This window comes from Mesoplodon mirus (assembly GCF_964341445.2).
Source record: "Mesoplodon mirus genome assembly, chromosome: 3".
Taxonomy (NCBI): Eukaryota; Metazoa; Chordata; class Mammalia; order Artiodactyla; family Ziphiidae; genus Mesoplodon; species Mesoplodon mirus.
The window spans coordinates 79,520,359-79,545,525 of NC_138978.1; the positions used below are offsets into that span (position 1 = coordinate 79,520,359).

The following is a 25,167-nucleotide window of genomic DNA, read 5'->3' on the forward strand; positions in this document are numbered from 1 at the left end:
CGGCCAGCAAGCTACAGTGCTGGACATCCTATGCCAAACAACCAGCAAGACGGGAAAACAACCCTACCCTTTAGCAGAGAGGCTACCTAAAATCATAATAAGGTCACAGACAACTCAAAACACACCACTGGATGCTGACCTGCACACCAGAAAGACAAGATCCAACCACATCCACCACAACACACGCACTAGTCCCCTCCGCCAGGAAGCCTACACAACCCACTGAACCAACCTTAGCCACTGGGGGCAAACACCAGAAACAACAGGAAGTACGAACAAGCAGCCTGTGAAAAGGAGACCCCAAACACAGTAAGTTAAGCAAAATGAGAAGACAGAAAAATACACAGCAGATGAAGGAGTAAAGTAAAAACACACCAGACCAAAACAAATGGAGAGGAAACAGGCAGTCTACCTGAAAAAGAATTCAGAGTAATGATAGTAAAGATGATACAAAATCCTGGAAATAAAATGGAGAAAATACAAGAAACGTTTAGCAAGGACCTAGAAGAACTAAGGAGCAAAAAACAATGATGAACAAAACAATAAATGAAATTAAACATTCTCTAGAAGGAATCAACAGCAGAATAACTGAGACAGAAGAACGGATAAGTGACCTGGAAGATAAAATAGTGGAAATAACTACTGAAGAGCAGAATAAAGAAAAAAGAATGAAAAGAATTGAGGACAGTCTCAGAGACCTTTGGGACAACATTAAATGCACCGACATTTGAATTATAGGGATCGAAGAAGAAGAAGAGAAAAAGAAAGGGACTGAGAAAATATTTGAGGATATTATAGTTCAAAACTTCCCTAATAAGGGAGAGGAAATAGTTAATCAAGTCCAGGAAGCACAGACAGTCCCATATAGAATAAATCCAAGGAGAAACATGCCAAGACACATATTAATCAAACTATCAAAAATTAAATACAAAGAAAAAATATTAACAGCAGCAAGGGAAAAACAATAAATAACATACAAGGGAATCCCATAAGATTATCGGCTGATCTTTCAGCAGAAACTCTGCAAGCCAGAAGGGACTGGCAGGACACATTTAAAGTGGTGAGAGGGAAAAACCTACAACCAAGATTACTCTACCCAGCAAGGATCTCATTCAGATTTGATGGATAAATTAAAAACTTTACAGACAAGAAAAAGCTAAGAGAATTCAGCACCACCAAGACAGCTTTACAACAAATTCTAAAGGAACTTCTCTAGGCAGGAAACACAAGAGAAGGAAAAGACCTACAATAAGAAACCCAAAACAATTAAGAAAATGGTAATAGGAACATACATATCAATAACTACCTTAAATGTAAATGGATTAAATGTTCCAACCAAAAGACATAGACTGGCGGAATGGATACAAAAACAAGACCCATATATATCCTGTCTACAAGAGACCCACTTGAGACCTAGGCACACATACAGACTGAAAGTGAGCGGATGGAAAAAGATATTCCATGCAAATGGAAATCAAAATAAAGCTGGAGTAGCAATTCTCATATCAGACAAAATAGACCTTAAAATAAAGACTATTACAAGAGACAAAGAAGGACACCACATAATGATCAAGGGATCAATCCAAGAAGATATAACAATTGTAAATATTTATGCACCCAACATAGGAGCATCTCAATACAAAAGGCAAATGCTAACAGCCATAAAAGGGGAAGTTGACCGTAACACAATCATAGTAGGGGACTTTAACACCCCAGTTTCACCAATGGACAGATCATCCAAAATGAAAATAAATAAAGAAATACAAGCTTTAACTGATACATTAAACAGGATACAGTTAATTGATATTTATAGGACATTCCATTCAAAACCAACAGAATGCACTTTCTTCTCAAGTGCTCATGGAACATTCTCCAGGATAGATCATTTGGGTTACAAATCAAGCCTTCGTAAATTGAAGAAAATTGAAATCATATCAAGTATCTTTTCTGACCACAGTGCTATGAGACTAGATATCAATTACAGGAAAAAAATCTGTAAAAAATACAAACACATGGAAGCTAAACAATACACTACTTAATAACCAATAAATCACTGAAGAAATCAAAGAGGAAATCAAAAAATACCTAGAAACAAATGGCAATGAAAACATGATAACCCGAAACCTGTGGGATGCAGCAAAAGCAGTTCTAAAAGGGAAGTTTATAGCAATACAATCCTACCTCAAGAAACAGGAAACATCCCAAACAAACAACCTAACCTTACACCTAAAGCAATTAGAGAAAGAAGAACAAAAAAAACTCCAAAGTTAGTGTAAGGAAAGAAATCAAAAAGATCAGATCAGAAACAAATGAAAAAGAAACAAAGGAAGCAATAGCAAAGATCAATAGAACTAAAAGCTTGTTCTTAGAGAAAATAAACAAAATTGATAAACCATTAGCCAGACTCATGAAGAAGAAAAGAGAGAAGACTCAGATCAATAGAATTAGAAATGAAAAAGGAGAAGTAACAACAGACACTGCAGAAATACAAAGGATCATGAGAGATTACTACAAGTAAATATATGCCAATAAAGTGGACAACCTGGAAGAAATGCACAAACTTTTAGAAAAGAACAACCTTCTGAGACTGAACCAGAAACAAATAGAAAATATAAACAGGCCAATCACAAGCACTGAAATTGAGACTGTGATTAAAAATCTTCCAACAAACAAAAAGACCAGATGGTTTCACAGGTGAATTCTATCAAACATTTAGAGAGGAGCTAACACCTATCCTTCTCAAAGTCTTCCAAAATATAGCAGAGGGAGGAACACTCCCAAACTCATTCTATGAGGCCAGCAACACCCTGATACCACAACCAGTCAAAGATGTCACAAAGAAAGAAAACTACAGGCCAATATCACTGATGAAAACAGATGCAAAAATCCTGAACAAAATACTAGCAAACAGAATCCAACAGCACATTAAAAGGATCATACACCATGATCAAGTGGGGTTTATTCCAGGAATGCAAGGATTCTTCAATATATGCAAATCAATCAATGTGATAGACCATATTAACAAACTGAAGGAGAAAAACCACATGATCATCTCAACAGATGCAGAAAAAGCTTTTGACAAAATTCAACACCCATTTATGATAAAAACCTTCCAGAAAGTCGGCATAGAGGGAACTTTCCTCAACATAATAAAGGCCATATATGAAAAACCCACAGCCAACATCATTCTCAGTGGTGAAAAACTGAAACCATTTCCAGTAAGCTCAGGAAAAAAACAAGGTTGCCCACTCTCACCACTGTTATTCAACACAGTTTGGGAAGTTGTGGACACAGCAATCAGAGAAGAAAAAGAAATAAAAGGAATCTAACTTGGAAAAGAAGTAAAGCTGTCACTGCTTGCAGATGACATGATACTATACATAAAGAATCCTAATGATGCTACCAGAAAACTGCTAGAGATAATCAATGAATTTGGTAAAGTATCAGGATACAAAATTAATACACAGAAATCTCTGGCATTCCTATACACTAATCATGAGAAATTAAGGAAACACTCCCATTTACCATTGCAACAAAAAGAATAAAATACCTAGGAATAAACCTACCTAAGGAGACAAAAGACCTGTATGCAGAAAACTATAAGACACTGATGAAATAAATTAAAGATGATACAAACAGATGGAGAGATATACCATGTTCTTGGATTGGAAGAATCAGCATTGTGAAAATGACTATACTACCCAAAGCAATCTACAGATTCAATGCAATCCCTATCAAACTACCAATGGCATTTTTCACAGAACTAGAACAAAAAATTTCACAGTTTGTATGGAAATACAAAAGAGCACAAACGGCCAAAGCAATTTGAGAAAGAAAAATGGAGCTGGAGGAATCAGGCTCCCAGACTTCAGACTATACTACAAAGCTACAGTAATCATGACACAATGGTACTGGCACAAAAACGGAAATATAGATAAATGGAACAGGATAGAAAGCCTAGAGATAAACCCGTGCACATTTATCACCATATTTTTGATAAAGGAGGCAAGAAGATACAATGGAGAAAAGACAGCCTCTTCAATAAGTGGTGCTGGGAAAACTGGACAGCTACATGTAAAAGAATGACATTAGAACACTCCCTAACACCATACACAAAGATAAAGTCCAAATAGATTAAAGACCTAAATGTAAGGCCAGACACTATAAAACTCTTAGAGGAAAACACAGGCAGAACACTCCATTACATAAAGCACAGCAAGATCCTTACTGACCCACCTCCTAGAGAAATGGAAATAAAAGCAAAAATAAACAAATGGGACCTGATGAAACTTCAAAGCTTTTGCACAGCAAAGGAAACCATAAACAAGACGAAAAGACAACCCTCAGAATGGGAGACAATATTTGCAAATGAAGAAACTGGCAAAGCATTAAACTCCAAAATTTAAAAGCAGCTCATGCAGCTCAATCTCAAAAAAACAAACAACCCAATCCAAAAATGGGCAGAAGACCTAAATAGACATTTCTACAAAGAAGATATACAGATTGCTGTCAAACACATGCAAGGATGCTCAACATCACTATCATTAAAGAAATGAAAATCAAAACTACAATGAGGTATCACCTCACACCGTCAGAATGGCCATCATCAAAAAATTTACAAACAGTAAATGCTGGAGAGGGTGTGGAGAAAAGGGAACCCTCTTGCACTGTTGGTGGGAATGTAAATTGATACAGCCACTATGGAGAACAGTATGAAGGTTCCTTAAAAAGCTAAAAATAGAACTACCATACGACCCAGCAATCCCACTACTGGGTATATGCCCTGAGAACACCATAATTCGAAAAGATACATGTATCCCAGTGTTTTTTGCAGCACTATTTACAATAGCCAGTACATGGAAGCAACCTAAATGTCCATTGATAGATGAATGGATAAAGAAGATGTGGTACATACATACAGTGGAATATTATTCAGCCATAAAAGGAATGAAATTGGGTCATTTGTAGTCATGTGGATGGATCTAGAGCCTGTCATACAGAGTGAAGTAAGTCAGAAAGAGAAAAACAAACATTGTATATTAACACGTATATATGGAATCTAGAAAAATGGTACTGATGAACCTATTTGCAGGGTAGGAAAAGAGACAGAGACTAGAGAACGGCCTTGTGGACACAGTGGGGGAAAGGGGAGGGTGGGACGAATTCAGAGAGTAGCACTGACATATACACTATCATATATGCTAAGATGTATATACAGAATCCAAAAAAAAAAAAAATGGTTCTGAAGAACCTAGTGGCAGGACAGGAATAAAGACGCAGATGTAGAGAATGGATGTGAGGACACCGGGAGGGGGAAAGGTAAGCTGGGACCAAGTGAGAGAGTGGCATGGACTTATATGTACTACCAAATGTAAAATAGATAGCTAGTGGGAAGCAGCTGCACAGCACAGGGAGATCAGCTCGGTGCTCTGTGACCACCTAGAGGGGTGGGATAGGGAGGGTGGGAGGGAGATGCAAGAGGGAGGAGATATGGGGATATATGTAAATGTATAGCTGATTCACTTTGTTATAAAGCAGAAACTAACACACCATTGTAAAGCAATTATACTCCAATAAAGATGTTAAAAAAAAAAAAGCAGAAGACCTAAATAAGTGGAGGTATTTACCATGTTCATGAATTAGAAGACTAACTATTCCAAAGACAGTACTTTTTCCCACATGGAACTAAAGAATCAATGTAACCTCTTATAAAAGCTCAGGGCTTTTGGTTTGTTGTAGAAATAAACAAGCTAATTCTAAAATGTATATGGAGATGCAAGTGACTAAGAATGGTTAATATGCTCTGAGAAGACAACAAGGTGTGAAGGAGACCTACTCTCCCAGTTATTATAAAGCTACAGAAATTTAGACAATGTAGTAACAGCAATAGTTCAAGGACAGACAAAGTGACCAAGGGAACAGGATAGAGAATGGAGAAACAAACCCACACATATATGGGCATTTGATTGTGATGAAGCAACACTATGGAGCAGTGGTTAAGCGATGATCTTTTCAATAAAGGATGCTGAGCCTACTGATATTAATATGGAAAAACAATGAAACTTAAGGCCTCACACCATACACACAAAAATAAATCCCAGATGGATTGCCAATTTAGTGCAAGAGGCAAAACAGTAAAGCTTCTAGAAGATGACATAGGAGGATATCTTCATGACCTTGGGGTAGGGTAAGATTTCTTAATCAGGATATAAAAGGACTATCTATAAAGGGAAAGACTGATATAGACTACCCCGAGAATAAAAACTTTCATTCATCAAAGTCACCATTAAGAAAATAAAAGGCAAGTCATGTAGTGAAAAAAATGTGTATATATATATATATATATATATATATATATATATATATATATATATATATATCAGTTATATATCAGATATAACCAGCAAAGGGTTCATATTCAGAATATATAAGGGATTCCTATAAATCAGTAAGAAAAAAGGAAATATCCAATAGAAAAATAGGTAAGAGACTTGAATAGGCACCTCACAAAAGAGGACATCCAAATGGACAATAAACAAATGAAAAAGTACTGAATTTCATTATTCATCAGGAAAATGAAATTAAAACCAGTGTGAAATATCTCTAAATACCCAGAAGAATAAGTAAAATGTAAAAGATTGATTATACAAAGTTTTGGCAAGGATGTGGAACAATGGGAATGCTCACCACTACTATGGAACTCTAAATTGGTACAACCACTTTAGAAACCTTTTTAACATTATCTACTAAAGCTGAATGCAGGCATACCTGGTGACTTTGCAATTCCACCCCTAGGTATGTACTAAATAGAAACGCATGCACATGTGCACCATGAAACATTTTTATGAATGTTCATTAGCAGCAATCTTCATAACAGCCCAAAATTGGAAACAATCCAAATGTCCATCATTAGTAGAAAGAATAAATAAATAAATTTGCTATATTCACACAGTAGCATACAACAAAGCAATAAAAATGAACAAATAGCTGCTATGGTGAAACAGCATGGATGAATCTTACATCCATAATATTGAGTGAAAAACCCTGTCACAAAATAGTATAGACTCTTGGGTTTCCACTTACAGAAAGGTTAAAAACAGGAAAAACTAAACCGTAGTGCTAACATTTGGGATAGTGGTTACCTTAGGGGAGGAATGAAGAGTTAGTGATTGGGATAGAGCACAAGATGGGTTTCTGGGAAGCTGAGATATTCTGTTTCTTGAATGGAATGTTAATTACATGGTTATTGTTTTGTGATGATGCTTTGAACTCTACATTTATACTTGCTCACTTTACCATAGTAAATTATACTTCAATTAAAAACAAAAACATTAGCAACAGAGGTAGATCCTTCCAAAGTTTAATTCTAAGTAACGTGTCAAATTATGCCATAAGGACATATATTGTTCAGCTTCTAGACATTTTCTTCAGTTGTGTCAAGGGAAGGACTGTGACTCAGGAAGAATCTGGTTAATTAATACCAATACTGCTTCTACCACCATTATCTAACTTTTATATTTTTGGATGTGATGACCTTCTTCCTAATTAGCACAGTCTAATTCTTCATAAGCAGAACATAATAGGTAGAGACTTTGAGAAATCTGAAAACTAATCTATCCAAATACAAGCTTCCTGGAGGAAGGCAAGGGAAATGGAGCAGTAAAACTTGCTTTTTATTATCATACTGATCACTCCGTTCCTGTTTGACTTTGGGGAATAACACATTTTGTTGGAGCTGAGAATAATATTTATCTTCTTCAGAGTGAAGTAGTAAGTGCTAACTCCTGAAAGAATGTACTTTTTAAAAAAAACAAAAGATGATAAAGATACAACCCAAATCTCTCTTCATGTTTTGTCCACATTCACTATCAAATGAAGAGCATTCTGAAATTCTCTTTCTTCCAATTATCTTCTTTCCTTTCTTCAAAGTGAACCCATGGGATGATGTCAACATCCACATTCTCTAATGTCCTACATTTCTTTTTTAGGCAGTTCACTTCCCCAAACCTGCTTTCGCTGTTGGTACCAATTAGATCTCCCAGGTGACACCAAGGGTTCAGTTCAACAAAAGTCTCAGTTAAATTCTAGAGACCTGCTGTATAACACTGTGTGCATAATTAACAATATTGAGTTACACACTTAAAAATTTGTTAAGAGGGTAGATCTCATGTCAAGTGTTCTTGCCACAATTAATTTTTTTAAATATAAAAAAACATATATTGACCACTTATTTTATTCCAGGAATCTTGCTTCACCCTCTCGGAGAAGGTCTGTGTCCCATTCACAGGCACAGATATTAGACACTCTTCCATAGGAATTTCCTGATGATTATATTGCCAAAACTTACTTTGGGATTTTGCTTCACTTTATGGTGAACTCTAGAGTGAATGTTTTCGCTTAAGAATTCAAACAAATGGGAACAATGTTGTATTCTACATGTATGCATTTTGACTTTCATCTCTCACAAAGGGGGTTGGAGGAGCAGGGGCAATAGGAAACATGAGAAACAAAAGTGGACAGATCATGACTTTTTAACAGTTTAGTCAGGAAAGCGTAACTGAAACCAAAATAATGAATACGTCAAGTTATACAAACGAGGCATATGTTATTATACTATAGTATATGCATAATATAGAACAAAAGATATAGCTGCCTAATTTAAAGGGATTAGGGCTAATTGGACTGGATACTTCTCACATAAATAATCTTTCATGACATGAAAATACTTCTGGAAGTTTCTAGATTCTGTAAGTAATGGATGTGAAAAGGAAACAGGAAAACAGGTATGTTTGATTCCTTCGGAAAACATTTTAGCATAATTGAAAGTGTATAACTTCTCAAGCACTGAGTAATGTATGTCAGTGATTACACCATTTTTATAACTTGATAAAGTCTATGAATTCTACAACTAACTATGAGACAACCTTGCAAATATCCAGATACGAGATGGCAAGTACAAGTGGTCAGATTAAAGTTTTTGAATGTAAAGTCACATGAGGCTAAAGATCCACAACACTACAGTATGAAGAGTAAAACCCCACCACACACCGCTACAAGCCTGATGGCAGAAATGGCTTTTCCATTTCATTTCCTGATCTCACAATTCTGTGTTATATAACATGTTTAAAATGAATGAATTTGTCTCCTTGATGAGTTTCCCAGTCCTCAGTTTTAAAGAGGAAATGGAAAAGACTGTGGTTCCCGTGTAAAAAAAAGGTTGTATGTGTAAGCTTTTCACGTCTCATTTTTATTCAATCCAAAATAAACTCTGACCCTCTGACACTGTAGGTGGCTCCTAGGGGAAGGACTGTTGGACCAAACCAGAACATACCTGTGGCGTGTAAATGAATGCTCGTGGTCACGCCCTTTGAAAACCACAGTATCCTTACCCCTTCTGCACAGTGCAGGTCAAAAATACCTATCAGAAGACTCAAAATCCTTCCACTTTGTTTGGATCACTTAATTAGGAAAAAGTAAACAAAATAACTTATACAGACTCTATTCACAAACAATTAGTAATTGCTCTTTTAAAAGGCCTGCAGTGGGCTTCCCTGGTGGCCCAGTGGTTGAGAGTCCGCCTGCCAATGCAGGGGACACGGGTTCGTGCCCCGGTCTGGGAAGATCCCCCATGCCGCGGAGCGGCTGGGCCCGTGAGCCATGGCCGCTGAGCCTGCGCGTCCGGAGCCTGTGCTCCGCAACGGGAGAGGCCACAACAGTGAGAGGCCCGCGTACCGCAAAAAAAAAAAAAAAAAAAAAAAAAAAAAAGGCCTGCAGTGTTTTGACATTTCAGTTATACAATCCGAAGTGATTTCAGAGGACACCTAAGTTGGACACTTTTCCATTTAGCTTTCTCTTACTTTACCTTCCTTTAGGGTATAAGCTTATTAAGCTATAGGTTCCATGGAAGTCCATGAGTTGTGTTGGTGTCAGTCACTGGTACTACTGTTTAGTGTCTGTATTTAAGGTACTGAGGCACTCACAGCACATGTCCTGGGAGACCCTGAACCAGACCCAGCTTCTGACACTCTCATCAAATCACAGTTCCCAGCTCAGCCAGCTCGAAGCCTCTGTCTACCTCAGAATCCACATCTGTAGAAATGTACTCATTTTCTTTCCTAAAGAAAACATCCAAACATGCCATTGCGCTGACACATCATTAGAAACAATAGTGTCTTTAAAAGGAAATAGCCTGATCCGGCAAAGCTGTTGCTAATTTTCTTTTTCTTTTCTCACCTCCACCATCCTCTTCTTTCCTAATTCCTCAAAAGCAATACCTTTCTGGGCAAAAGCATCTACAAAGCAAAAAAAAAAAAAAACAAGGAAAGGCCCTGATTGAGAAACTCCAGGCTTCAAGTTCAGTGTTCTCCAGAGAGACTCAGGAGACCTACCAAAGTAGCCAGAGTTGCTTAAGATTTTATTTTGTTTGTTTAGTATAATTGCAATTACAATGATAATAGTAATCATTATAGCTACAATTTGTTGCTTACTATGTATGAAATCAGTACTAACGTTATTACTATTTGACAGGTGAAGAAATAGAAGATTAGTAAATTCATCAACCTGCCCAAAGTGAATTCTTAACCATCAAGTTATATCATCTCACATTTTCTTTTTTTCTTCTGTCCTTTTAATTTTATTTCTTGCCTTAAAAAGAGAGTTTGAAGTAGAGATGTTATTTACAGTGTACCAGTAGCAAATTATTGATTGAAGTAGTATTTTCCCTGTCTATTCATCATAAACACATAAAAGAATATTATTAATAGTTTTAAACGATCATTATCAGATTGTTGGGTTTGAATAAATTGTAGCAAGAAAAACAGTGGGGCGGGGGGTGGTGACTATTAGACCTGAGCTCTAGTCTTAGCTCTGTCACTTCTTTCCTCATTGCCTGACCTTGGGAGAGCCATGTGACCTATCTGAGCCTCAATTTTGTTATCAGTAAAATGGAAATAGCATCTATCCTGACTACATTATAGGGGTAAGTAGAATATATTACAGACTCTAAAGTGCCACACAGGTGTCAGGTAGACTTATCACTACATGTACAGTCCTAGATGCTGGGAAATTGCAGGTGCTCTTGCTCCTACCTTTGAAGGGTTAGCAGTTCATTGTGGCAGATTGAAAATGGGGCATATTCTAAGTTAGGCATGCTCAGGAATCAGCCTATCAAACAGTGTGAGCATGGCATGGGGACTGTGATTTCCCATGGTTGAAGTGGCATACTGTCAACTCACTGAGGGGGCACTGTCATAATGAGCCCTGGGGATAGGAATGATGCCTCTTCCAGCTTGTATCCCCAGCACCTAGCACGGCGCTTGACACACAGTAGGTGCTCAGCAGGCGCAGTTAAATTAAACAAACTAGACAAATGAAATCTGATCAAAGATCCAGAGGTGAAAATTAACTTTCTTCCCAGACTCATGAGTGGGGAGCCTGCTCATTCAACTCCCATAGAAATGTTAACTTGGCAGCTCAGCAGAGTCTCAAAGATTTGGGATTTTATTCCTGACCACTCTGTTGCCTTTCTCTCCAATTTGGGCCAGCTCCATGCCAGAACAAGTCTGATATTTAAGCCTAAGCAAATAACGAAATAGAGAAAGCAACTGTGACAACACAGTTCCTAATAGATGTAACAGCAGAAAGGGGAGCAGAGTGGCCTTAAGCTGTGGAAGAAAAAGAAAAAGTGATTGTGAGAAATCCTGGGAAAGTGTCAAACCCACAGTTTCTACAGGCACCAGAGTCCTCCTTGTGAAAATAATCACAAGTGACACCCGAGCTGCCTTTTTATGGCTTTCTATACAAAAGGCATTTGTGCCTCTGAGCACAAAGGTTGGAAACATAGAGATGGCAGTGCCAAGGAAGGCAGGTTAGGATGTCATGGAAGGCCAGCCTGGAGGCAGAGTCCAGAAGCAAGAGGGCTCTGGGGTGTAGCTTCTTAGAATGATTCAGGGTAAGGTTGTGTCCAACCAACCAGTTTATTGAAGGGGTTCATCTCTACCTCACAAAGACACCCTGGGGTTTGAAAACTTCATGTCACCCCTAAAGTACCCTCTGAGTGGACCAGGAAGTGTTTCAGATGAGTTGATCCTAGAACAGTCCTCTGGACCCCCAGAACAAGATCAGCCTTTATCCAGCTCATGTTCTCTTTCCAAACTGAACTTGGGTTAGTCATGGCGTGAGATGAGGTGGGGGGGTGGGTGGGAGGAGAGGTGAAATGGCTATTCAGGTCTGATAAAGCATTTATCTCTTGTTCAGCACTTGGTTAGACTCCAGAAAATGCTACCCAGGATGGAGAGTCTCTGCCAAGGCCATGCCCCATGTTCAGCATCTCTGAGACACAGGAAAATTGAAACAAAAAGCAGAGAAGCAGAGAGAAAACAAACTCCTATTCTTTCCCTGGAATGTAATGATTCTACAGCATTTGTAGCCTAGGGGTGGACAGCTCTCTATTGAGTACACCATATGCTTCACGTATGAATGTAATCTAGATTCATATTTAGAGCAAAGCTATCACTCAGCTTGAAATCATTTCAATAAATTCATTTGGTCAGTGCACAAGTATCATCAAGAGGATGATTTATCCTTTCTTACTCACAGAGAGCCTAAAACACCTTCTTCTACCAACCTCTTTCACCCTACGAGACAGGTCCTATTATCCTCCCTCATTTTAATGAACTGAGGTTTAGTGAGATTAAGTAATATGACTAGCGGATTTGAATTAGGAACCATGGGATTCAGGAGCACACTCACCTAAGAACTCTACAGCACAGCTGTTGAAGCCTGAGAAACTTGACTTACACATTTTCCGAATGTGGAAACTGAGACTCAGGGATTGCCCAAGTTGACAACTGAGGTACATGCATTCAACCATATCTTCCTCACTCCTGAACCTATACTCTTTCCATGGCAAGCGGCTGCATTACCAAGCTTCAAGATAGAAATAAGGACTTCTAAAGCTGCCTTATTTTTTTTTAACATCTTTATTGGAGTATAATTGCTTTACAAATGGTGTGTTAGTTTCTGCTTTATAACAAAGTGAATCAGCTATACATATACATATATCCCCATATCCCCTCCCTCTTGCGTCTCCCTCCCACCCTCCCTATCCCACCCCTCTAGGTGGTCACAAAGCACTGAGCTGATCTCTCTGTGCTATGCGGCTGCTTCCCACTAGCTAGCTATCTTACATTTGGTAGTGTGTATATGTCCATGCCACTCTCTTACTTTGTACCAGCTTACCCTTAGAGCAGCCAATATAATTTGAATAGGAATATGAAAATTAAGCACTCCTGTTATGTAAATACCCTCCTTTGCTTTTCTTAACAGTTTCAAACACAGCTGGCTGTTGCCCTTGAGGAAATCCTGGTTAAGAGCAGTGCTATATAAACTGAATGCGTGTTCTCATCTCCACAAATTTCAAATATTCACCCACGACAAGGGCGTGTGTGCAGGTTCTGGGGATTAACGCTCTTTCCTAAGACAGACCTTAGTGGTCTTTTTTTCCAGACGGTCAGAAAAAAAAAAAAAATTATCTGGCAGTTTCTCTCCCATCTCTCTTTCTAATAACTTCAGAGCCATCGTAAGCTGGCTGGTATGTGAAGAGTGAATGGCTTCTATCACAGGGAGACATGACCTTGGCAAACAAATTGGAAAGGCAGATAAAAAAAAAAGGCAGATACTTTCTCATTTCCACCACTGAGCTCACTCCAAATAGTAGATTTTCACCCCGAAGCCATAGTCCTTGGAAGTGGTAGCAAACATTAAGTCTGGGTCAATAACGCCCTATAAATATCAATAGAGGCATTCCTTCAGTCAAGAAAAATTTTGCACTATCACCATTGGGTAGTATATCTCCTCCGTACATCATTTAAGCAGAAAGGAGTTAATTGTGAGGAAAAGAGGAGGAGGGAGCCCTGCAGAGAAAACGAGATATGTTTCATGTAGCTATATGTCTCCATCCCAGTAAAATATTATTAACATAGAACTAGGTTCCATCATGGCGGAGATAGTTTCTTCTCATCTCTGGTGTGATGAACGTGGCTGCCCACATGAGGGCTGTTATGGGCTGAATTATGTCCCTCCGAAAAAGATATGTTCAAGTCCTAACACATCTTTGAAGTACCTCAGAATGTGCCCTATTTGGAAATAGAGTCATTGCAGGTGTAAATAGTCAAGATAAGGTTATACTTGGCTAGGGTGGGCCCTTATTTCAATATGACTGGTGTCCTTATACAAAGAGATGAAGAGACACACAGGAAGAATGTCATGTGATGATAATGGCAGGTATTGGAATCAGGCAGCTGCAAGCCCCAAAATACAAAAGATGCCAGCCAAGGACCAGAAGCTAGGAAGAGACAAGAAAGGATTCTCCTACAGGTTTCAGAGGGAACATGAACTTACCCACAATTTGATTTCAGAATCCTAGCCTCCAGAACTGTGAGACTATACATTTCTGTTTTAAGCCGCCCAGTTCATGGTACTTTGTTATAGTAGCTCTAGGAAACTAATACAAGGGTCTTTGGGTTCAGTCAGAGGCAATGAATTTAGGCCAACAGTACTGTGGTTTCTAGAGGCTATAGCTCTCATTTTAATGACAAATGCCCAATATATATTATAGCCACAATGGAAGCCTTGAAGCAGTGTAACAGGGAAGAGCCAAATCTGACTACTTGTTGGAACTGTTTCTTTTACTTTAACCTTTGCTTCCCACTGCTTTTGTTCACTAAAAGGATACTGTCTATATGTAACGGCCTGCCATGGGGAACCCTGTCTCTCTGCCTGAATGTTAAACCAAAGTGCCTTTGATCAGGGAAACATCAGGACCCTGTTCACCCCGTGGATGGCTGCAAGAAAGAAGAAATTAACATATCCCCTCCCTGAGGCTGGCCATTCCAGGGGATATTTACAAAACTTCTGGCCTTTTTACTTTACTTCCTCATCTCCTCCCCCTCTGTGCTATAAAAGAAACTGGCATCCAAAGCCCGATAAGATGGTTATTTTGAGACTTCAGTCTGCCATCTTCCCGGTCTGCCGGTTACCAAATAAAGTCATATTCCTTGCCTCAACACCTCGTCTCCGATTTATTGGCCTGTCATGCAGTGAGCAGAGCAAGCTTGGACTTGGTAACATCAGCATTGTAAAAGAGGAGGGTTAATACAGAGCTGGGTCATCTCCGAGCTTCAACCAGAAATACCCTCTCTCCTTACCTCAACCTTGTCTCCCTCCAAGAACCGCAGGAAAACACAGTTCCACATAAGTTAGTCCCTCTATTTATTTTATTAAATCACCATATATCCCAGTTGAAATTCTAAAACTATCAGTTCTAGGCTACCTACCAGATGTCTTTACTCCTGTTCATAATGTTTAACCTTTGAGCTGTCGGTAACAAGCTCTACAAAGGGCTAGGCAGCCCCATCCTGGCTTTTAAGATAATTTTGCATGTGTTTGTTAGTGATCATACCAGGCTTTACTAGAAATTTCAAGGAGGAAGAAGGAGGAGAGATTTATACTGTAGAAATGAAGGGCTTCCCTGGTGGCGCAGTGGTTGAGAATCCGCCTGCCAATGCAGGGGACACGTGTTCGAGCCCTGGTCCGGGAAGATCCCACATGCCGAGGTGCAACTAAGCCCATGTACCACAACTACTGAGTCTGCACTCTAGAGCCCACGAGCCACAATTACTGAGCCCACGTGCCACAACTACTGAAGACCGCATGCCTAGAGCCCGTGCTCTACAACAAGAGAAGCCACCGCAATAAGAAGCCTGCGCACTGCAACGAAGAGTAGCCCCCGCTCTCTGCAACTAAAGGAAGCCCGCGCATGGCAACGAAGACCCAACGCAGCCAAAAATAAATAAATAAAATTAAAAAAAAAGAAATGTAAAGAATCCTAACTGCAATAGTAAATGCCACCAAGTCATTTCACTGACCTCACCTGTTACTAGTCCCTCTGAGATTCTGAAGCAACATGAAAAACCCACCATTTGACAAGTAGCAAGAATCCCAGAAGAGATGTAAAGCATATGGGGCCAACACAGTCCTCAGATATCCGGAGAAAAATATGCTGTCCTCGTTTTATTAGGTCAATGTCACAAGTTATGGGACCCACAAGAGAGATGAATGTTGCCCTGGTCTTCTGTAAATCTCTTTAAACTCTGAGATCCTAAGAGCAAATTTTGTTTTGTTTTGCTTCTGTTTTGTTTTGCTTCTGTTTTGTTTTGTTTTGTTTTGACTGTTTCAGCTGGCTTTGATTGGAATTCACATTTTAGCAAATTCAAATGCTGGGCCAGCTGGTCCCTCTAATCTGCAATTTTTCTAACTCTAAACTACCAACCACATTCTTTGGAGTTTTCTTGTTCTTTTCAGCTGTAAAGGAAAAACCTCAGTCCAGTCTACCTCCCATGTCTTTCTCTTTTACTTGCACACAAAACACTTCACTTCTGACACCTCTGGTCACCAAATATGTGGAGGTTTTCCCCACACCAGACATTCTTCATGACACCAGCTAGGTGTCCTACAATTTAACTCAATTCTAACACTACCTACCTGGAGATACTGTAAGATTCCACAGGTTAAGGGCTCAGTCCCACAAGACTGCTCTTCACTTGAGATGCCAATCACAAGTGACAGATTTCCAGGTTGCCCACAACTTCTGTCCAACTTGGCTACAAATCAGAGGTTCCCATAACCCCCTTCTTGGGATTGATTAATTTGCTACAGTGGCTCACAGAAATCAGGGAAACACTTAAGTTTATCAGTTTGTTAAGGAATATGATAAAGAATACAGATGAACAGTCAGATGAAGAGGTGCACAGGGAAAGGTCTGGGACAGTCCTGCGCACAGCAGCTTCTGTCTCCGTGGAGTTGGGGATGTATTTGCCACCCTGGAAGCTCTCCAAACTCCACACTTTGGGGATTTTTATGGAGGCTTTGTCAGAGGCACGGTCCATCATTAACTCCATTTTCAGGCTTTCTCCCTTCTCAAGAGAATGGGGGGTAGGGCTGAAAATTCCAAGCTTCCAATCATAGCTTTGTTTTTCTGGTAACCAGCCTTCATCCAGGAGCCCAACAAGAGTCACCTCATTAGAACAAAAGACACTCCTATCACCCAGGAAATTACAAAGGTTTCAGGAGCCCTATGTCAGGAACTGGGGTCAAAGACCAAATATTAGAAATATTAGAATGAAAGATCCTCCCAGTGTTCTTTTTTTTTTTTTTTTTTTTTTTTGCGGTACACGGGCCTCTCACTGTTGTGGCCTCTCCCGTTGTGGAGCACAGGCTCCGGACACGCAGGCTCAGCGGCCATGGCTCACGGGCCCAGCCACTTCGCAGCATGTGGGATCTTCCCGGACCGGGGCACGAACCCGTGTCCCCTGCATCGGCAGGTGGACTCTCAACCACTGCGCCACCAGGGAAGCCCGCTCCCAGTGTTCTTATCACTTAGGCAATTACAAGTGTTTCAGGAGTTCTGTGCCAGGAACCAGAGACAGGGACCAATATATTTTCTATTATCTCACATTAGCTAAAGTCATTTCTTGGCAAGGTCTCCCTGAAATCATTCACCCCAGAAGTGAAGTGTTTAACACTGACCCACACATTTTATGGCATCATCAAAGCCATCCTTCATACTCCATTGACCTCAGCTTTCATTTAAAGTGAGTTCAGTTAAATATTCCAAAGCTTAGACTCATATAGAGAGATGAGAAATTAAGTTATTTTTTATTTGGAAAGCTTTTTATTAATAGGACACAGACCTCTTTTTGTTTCCCTAAACTGTTAGTGTTTGCATTCCTTAAGGCCCCTCATTTGTCCTTAAAATGGGGCATTTTTTATGATAGCTTTTATATTAGTGTTTACACTATTGATTAATCTATTCAACTATGTGCCAGATACTGTTCTAGATGATATGGATATAGTAGTGAATAAAGCAGAGAAGTCCCTGGGGTTTACAGAATTTATAAGCCAAGACAAATTGTTATAAATTGTTAAATCTAATACAATGGTAAACCACCATCTTGGCTATACTTTTGAATCCCCTGGAAAGCGTTAAAAAATTCCAATGCCAGGACTTCTGGTACCAGATATAATACAGTAGCTTAAATTAGAGTAATCCTTCCATAAAAAAATAACTTTAAAAGCTAAACAAAGTACACAAAACAATTATGTGAAGTCATTGGAGAGCAACCAACTCTGGTAGGACTTAAGGGACTATGATTCCTGAGAGAAGGGAAGCACAGTTTCATAGTCACACTGGCTTTTTTCCCTTGAAAGGCAATCTCAGAGTGGTGAGAACTACAGAAGCAAACCTAAAAGTCTTGTGCAATTTCCCCTCATAGTATTGGATAACTGCTAAGCTGTGTATGTACGGGGCAAGAGTCCAAGAAACTCAGCAAAAAGCAACAGATGAAGGTTAAATTGCTGACAGAGGCTTGAGCAGCTACATGGTGCTGGACAGATGGATGTTGGAGCTCCTCGCCAAGGTGCTGAGCCCTAGGTAAATACCTTAGAGTTTCATAAACCACAGAAGGGCTACCCTAGGAGTAAGGGGTATAAACAGAGGTGAGGGCTAAACTGAAATAGACCAGTCCTAACAAAGTCTAAAACCAGCCTTTGACAGGATTGCTCTGATCGTCTGGCTCTGTATATGTTGGGCAGAAGATATGTTAACCCTCTCTGTAGGAAGATGACACCATCCAGAGACTATAATTTTTAATACAGAATGTCTGGCACTTAATAAAGAAAATCAAATTATTAAAAATCAAAAGAAAATAAAAACATACTGAGTATTTTCACTGACCTAAAAATCCTCTGTGCTCTGCCTATTCATCACTCCCTCTCTCCTCTGAAACCCCTGTCAACCACTGATCTTTTTACTGTCTCCATAGTTTTGCCTTTTCCAGAATGGCATATATACTTGGAGTCATACAATATGTAGCCCACATTTGTCCAAACCCATTAAATGTACAACACCAAGAGTGAACAGTAATGTCAACTATGAACTTTGGGTGATTATGACCTATCAATGTACGTTCATCAACTGTAATGAGCGTACCGTTCTGGTGGGGGATGTTGATGATGAGATGGCTGTGCATGTTGGGTGGGGCAGGGCATATATGGAAAATCTCTGCACCTTCCCTTCGATTTTGCTGTGATCCGTAAACTGCTTTATAAAAATAAAGTCTCAATAAAAAAAATTCAAAATTAAAAAAAAAAGAAAACATTAAAACATACCTACAGGTGGTTCAGTTATTTTAAAGTACCTATCTAATATCTCTAACATCTATGATTAATGTGTTCAAGAAATAAAAGATACAGAAGAATCAAATAGAAATTCTAGAACTGAAAGCTACTCTAAGTGAAATTAAAAATTAAGAACATGGATTTAATGCCAGTTAGACACAAGTGAACAGAGTATTAATGAACTGAAAGATGGAGCAGTATAAAACATCAAGACTAAAATTCAGAAAAACAACCTGATGCTGAATGACATCAACATTTTTGGGAGTGGGACACAGGCATCACTATGTACTTTCAGGCCTCAATTGTGAATCCATTGTGCAGCCTGTTGAGAATCCCTGCACAAGAGCTTAAACAGGAGGGGTGATATGCCTTGGACTTATGTTTTTAAATGACCACAGATCCCATGAGGAAAATGAATTGAAGGAGATAGTGCAGAAGCAGGGACATCACGTAGGGTGATTTCGCCCTCAACTGATGTAGCAGCTTTCTAGTGGTAGAGGGCATATCTCAGGGCATACTTCATGGTACAAAATAAGATCCAAGGTAAACAAAAGCAACATAATATAGGACTTCCTGATGGATCAATGGAAGGTGGGGATGAAAGAAGAAGACAACTTATAAAACTAAGTGATTCTCATCCAGGGGCAATTTTGCCTCACAGGGACACAGGGCAAAATCTGTAAACTTGTTGATAAAGCTCTACAGTGCATCAGACAGCCCTGACAACATAAATCCAAAATGTCAACAGGGCTGCTGTGGAGAAACCCTGGTTTAACTTCTTAAAAAGGTATGCCTTGCCCTCATAAACTAGCTCTTCCCTTTTGTGTGTCTGTGTTTTCAACTAACTGTAAAATTCTAGAGAGCAGAGACCATATCTTTTACGTTTTTACCTTCACCTGCTGTACCTCATACATCAAAAAAAATTAAATAGGCTTTGTTTTTTAGAGCAGTTTTATGATTACAGAAAAATTGAGTGAAAGTACAGAGTTCCCATATACCTCCTCTTCCCTGCACATAAAGTTTCTCTTGTTATTAACATCTTGCATTAGTGATACATTTGTTACAACTGATGAACTAATATTACCACATTATTATTAACTAAAGTCCATAGTTGTATTACATTTTTTATACAAATAATACTTCTCAATAAATAATCAGTTACTGGCTAATCTAATCATTTGTCAAGGAACATGACAATAAAAAAAGAGGAAGAAGGGAACTATCAATTATTGAGCACCTATTCGATACCAAGCACTATGCAAGTCCATATAGGTATATAAAACTCGTATGTATCTATATGTAATATTATTATATAGAACCATGTCAATAACTGTGAGTTAGGTATTATAATCTCAGTTTTAAAGATGAGAAAATTTAGGCTCAGGAATTTTACATTATTTGCACAAAGTCACACAGCCTGGTAAGTGGAGAAGTTGGAACAAAACTTCTCCCATATTCAGGGCTCATATTTCTATAATTACAACAAATACTCTTTTCCCCTCTTTTTTTTTTTTTCCCCACATTTCCTGTTTTAAAATGTCTTCCCCTGCTTCTGATGTACAGTCCCAAGGAGTGAGTAGTCCCACAAGTCCTTTTCCAGCCTCAAATCTCAACTCCACCACTGGAGGTCCAAATGGTTCCAGTCTGTGCCAAGTGGCTACTCCACCCCCTGATACTTTTAAGCCAGGTTAACACACCCACACGATCCGTAAAATCAAGTTGGAAATGCTAGCAGATGTTCAACAGTCTCTTGGCTCCCACTCTCACCTCCCTTTTGATGCCGCCTAATTGAGCTCACTCTCCTCAGTCCAATTCTGAACCCTTGGTTCTCTCTGTACTTGCCCTGCACCCCAGATTAGGGCTGTTACTGGCATTTCCATGGTGGCTTTCTCCTCTGGTTCCCTGGCGTTTTCTGGCTTAGTCTGAATCTTCTACCTTGGTATCTCTCCTTGTCTCGGATGTGTCAGGGAAAGACACCTTTACTTCCTCTCAGACCTAAATCTGGTCTGGAATCCCAGTCCAGGGCAAGCTTTGATGCTCAGAATGTTATGGATGTTAAGGCTGGATGGAGCTGACTTAGATGAAGTGTGGATGGAGGCTCTAGACCAGAAATAGTTCGTAAACATTCTTTCTGCCCTCAGACTCAGGAGCCTCAGGAGATGCTGGAATTTAGAAACAGCCCACACCAGAGCACCAAAGCTCCAATGTGAACAACCTGCCAGGGCAGTCCCATATTCCCACCCACCTCATTCACTTCTTTGTTTTTGTATGTATTTTTCTTCTCCCTCTAAATTATAAATTCCCATGGGAGTAAGAATCATTTTCAATCCTACCATAAAACCTTTTCTTAAAATTTTTTCTGGGAGTAAGAATTTTTCCCATGGGAGTAAGAATCATTTTCAATCCTACCATAAAATTTTTTCTTAAAATTCCAAGATCTGTATAAATGTTAAGCTTCTATAAGGCTCATTGTTCTCGTCTGCTTCTTTTGAATGATATTGAAAAACCCCAATTCTTTGCCTCTACAGTGACATCACTTCACTGTAAATGGATTCGCCACCATCGTCAAAAGCACTATTGAGGGCTTCCCTGGTGGCGCAGTGGTTGAGAATCTGTCTGCCAATGCAGGGGACACGGGTTCGAGCCCTGGTCTGGGAGGATCCCACATGCCGCGGAGCATCTAGGCCCGTGAGCCACAACTACTGAGCCTGCCCTCTGGAGCCTGTGCTCCGCAACAAGAGAGGCTGCAATAGTGAGAAGCCCGTGCACCACGATGAAGAGTGGCCCCTGCTTGCCACAACTAGAGAAAGCCCCCGCACAGAAACAAAGACCCAACACTGCAAAAATAAATAAATTTTTTTAAAAAAGCACTATTGAATATACTACAGCAACTTCAGCATAGGGTCCCAGGGATGGATCTTGTTTTCCTTCCCCTTCCTAAGCTTCTCTCTTGTCCTTTTAGTAAACGCTGGGAGAACTGAAATTTATCTAACAACAATTCTTCTCATCAATTATAGCTATTGCTTTGGTGTCATCTCAACAGAGCCAGCAGTCCTTTGGGTTTTCCTTCATTCCTTCTCTCCTTCCCTTTCTCTTCCCATGCCTACTCTTCCTTCATCTTTCTTTCCCTTCCTACTTGTCCTGTAGTGCTGCTGATGTTCCTTATAGGGGATTGGTTTCAGGAGAATGGTGAAAAAACTGCAATGCTCATGAGAATCTTGAATCTTAAGTTTCCATTTCTTCTAGACATTTTGCTTCTTCCTCTCCCAAGTCAGTCTGGTCATTTTGTGCTATTTCTGGCAGCTCATATGTTTGGGGAAAAAAATGAAATAGGAAGGAGGGAAAACAGAATTTTCTGTTTGTGAAATAGGATAAGGAGGCAAAATCTGGTTAGTTAAGCTGCTGAATAAAACACCAGATCTTGGATGGAACATGTTCTCCTTTAAAAAAAATATTGTTAAATATACCAGACATAAAGTTAATAAAACATAATATATAATTTAAAAAATAATGTGCAACCACAAAGCGTATTTCTCTCCTTAAATGATGCTCAGGCTGAAAACTTTACAGTCATCCTTGACTCTTTTCTCACACCCACATCCAATCAATCAGCAAATCCAGTTAACTCTACTTTCAAAAGCAGAGAAACGGACCCCTTTTCTCTACCTCAGCTGTGCCATCAAGATTCAAGCCACTATCACCTCTCGCCTGATTATTCCAAGAGAAGATCTCCTTGCTTCACCCTTGGCACTCTCTACAATCTACTCTTAGCACTACAGCCAGAATGATTCTTTTAAATGACTAAGTCAGAGCCTGCTGCTCTTCAGTTCAAAAACCTGCAATGGCCTCCCATGAGACCTAGCACAGGAGTTAGCAAACCACAGCCTATAAATCAAATCCAGTCACCATCTATTTTTGTAAAGTTTTACTGGAATACAAAAACAACCATGTCCACTCATTACGTATTGTCTATGCTACTTTCATGTTACAACAGCAGAGTTGAGTGTTTGCAACTGAGACCCTATGGCCCATAAAGCTTAAAATATTTACTATCTGGTCCTTTACAGAAGAAGTTTGCCAATCTCTGACCTAGCATCTAATAAAGCCCTATAAAGTCCTTCTGACACCCCTCTGACCATATTGCTTATTCTGTTTCAGCCGAAGTGCCCCCCCATGTCTTCCTGAAGACATCAGACATATTGTCATAATAAGTCCATCGCACTGGCTAGTCCCTCTGCCTAAAATGTTACTCACCCAGAAAGCCATGTGGCTTACTCTCTCATGCCCTTCAAATCCTGGCTCAAAGGTCACCTCAATGAAGTCTCATCTCATTTAATTCTGCAAACCATACACTCACTCTGCTCTGTCTTAACTCCCTCACCTTCTTATTTTTTTCCATAGAACTTATTACCTTCTAAAACAATAATTTAATATTTCATTCATTTTTTTGTCTTTTCTTACAGAATATGTTCTCCATAAAGGGCTCTTGCACTTCTATGTGCTTATAACAGTACCTAGCACAGAGCAGGCATTTAGGAAATATTGGTTTAATGAAATGATACTGAAGTAATATAGAACATTACCATGTCTTTGAATCCCTCTTTGTGTCCTTCTATAATCATACCCCTTACCCACCCTCCTCCCATGTAAATACTCCCTGGATAATTTCTTTTTTTTTTAATGGACCGAGTTATTTACTAAGGTTCCTTGTAAGAAGTTTAGAACACTACTTTGTGAGGATAAATTTCATTTGTGAGAGCAAACACAGAGTGGAGGTAGCCCTGGAGCTGAGGAACAGCTTTGATTCTTCGCAGAATTTGTGAGTACACAGCTTTCTGATCAACCTTGCGCTGCTCTGTAATCTTGTATTTCTCTCTCTCTGTGTCGAAGATCTCACCTCCCTGGTGCCTGGGCTTACGCAGCTTCTTCTTCTTGAAGTAAGTGTCAGTGAGATGTTCTGGGATTTTCACACCACTGATATCAATTTTGGTGGAGGTGGCAATGACAAATTTCTGGTGTGTTCTCCGCAGAGGAACTCGATTAAGGGACAGAGGCCCAGTCACAAGTAGCAAGTCACTGCTCAGCTGCTTCAGGAAAATGACCCTTTTGCCTCTGTGGCACCCAGTGAGGATGATCAGAACGGTCCCAGGAGTTATGCTAGCAAGCAGTTTTCTCACATGCTTACTGAAGGGTTTTCTGCAGTGACTCAAAAGCTTTCAAAGCACATCTTCAGTAGGATAATACCTAGGCATTATTTCTTAATCTTTTTCTTTTTTTGCTTTTCTTTATAGTTGGATCGAGTTTTATATATCCCTACAAAATATATTCTGTAAGGTCAGCTTTTTAACTTTATATAAATTGAATAATACTTGTATGTCTCCTTCTGAGACTTCCTTTTTTTTCCCTCAACATTATTTATAACATTCATCCATATTGATGCAAATAGTTATAATGCACTAATTTTCACTGCTGGATGGTATCCCAGTGTATGAGTACACTCCAATTCATCCATCTTTTCTACAGCACATGTATATTTAGGTTGATTCAGTTTTCCCCCATAAACTACACTGGCAGAACATTCTTATATACATCTTCTACACAGATGTAAGATTTCTCATAGGGTTCACACTTAGGAATGGAATCACTGGGTAGCAGGGATGTGCATGTTCAACTTTACTGGCTAATGCCAAATTGTTTTCCACAGAATTACAAAAATTTATACTTCTACTAGCAGTATGAAAGAGTTCTATAGCTCCACATCCTCAGTAATACCTGGATTTGTCAGGCTTAGCTAGTGGTGGTGTACAATGGTAACTCATTGTGGTTTTAATTTGTATTTCTCTGGTCCCTAAGAAGTTGACAATCTTTCCATATGTTTATGAGCCATGTGTTATCCATTTTCTGTGAAATACCTGTTCATTTTTTTTTCCT

At 39.4% G+C, this 25,167-nt stretch overlaps 1 protein-coding gene across 1 annotated transcript; it reads right to left on the reverse strand.

Annotated features, from left to right (window-relative positions):
• Positions 1-23,927: 23,927 nt before the first annotated feature.
• Positions 23,928-24,488, reverse strand: LOC309801112 (large ribosomal subunit protein eL6-like; the record flags this gene model as incomplete). The annotated part of the gene is given in 2 exon segments (XM_082615561.1): positions 23,928-24,452; positions 24,456-24,488. Coding segments are annotated over 2 exon segments (531 nt in total). The 3' UTR covers positions 23,928-23,954.
• Between the last annotated feature and the right edge of the window lie 679 nt (positions 24,489-25,167).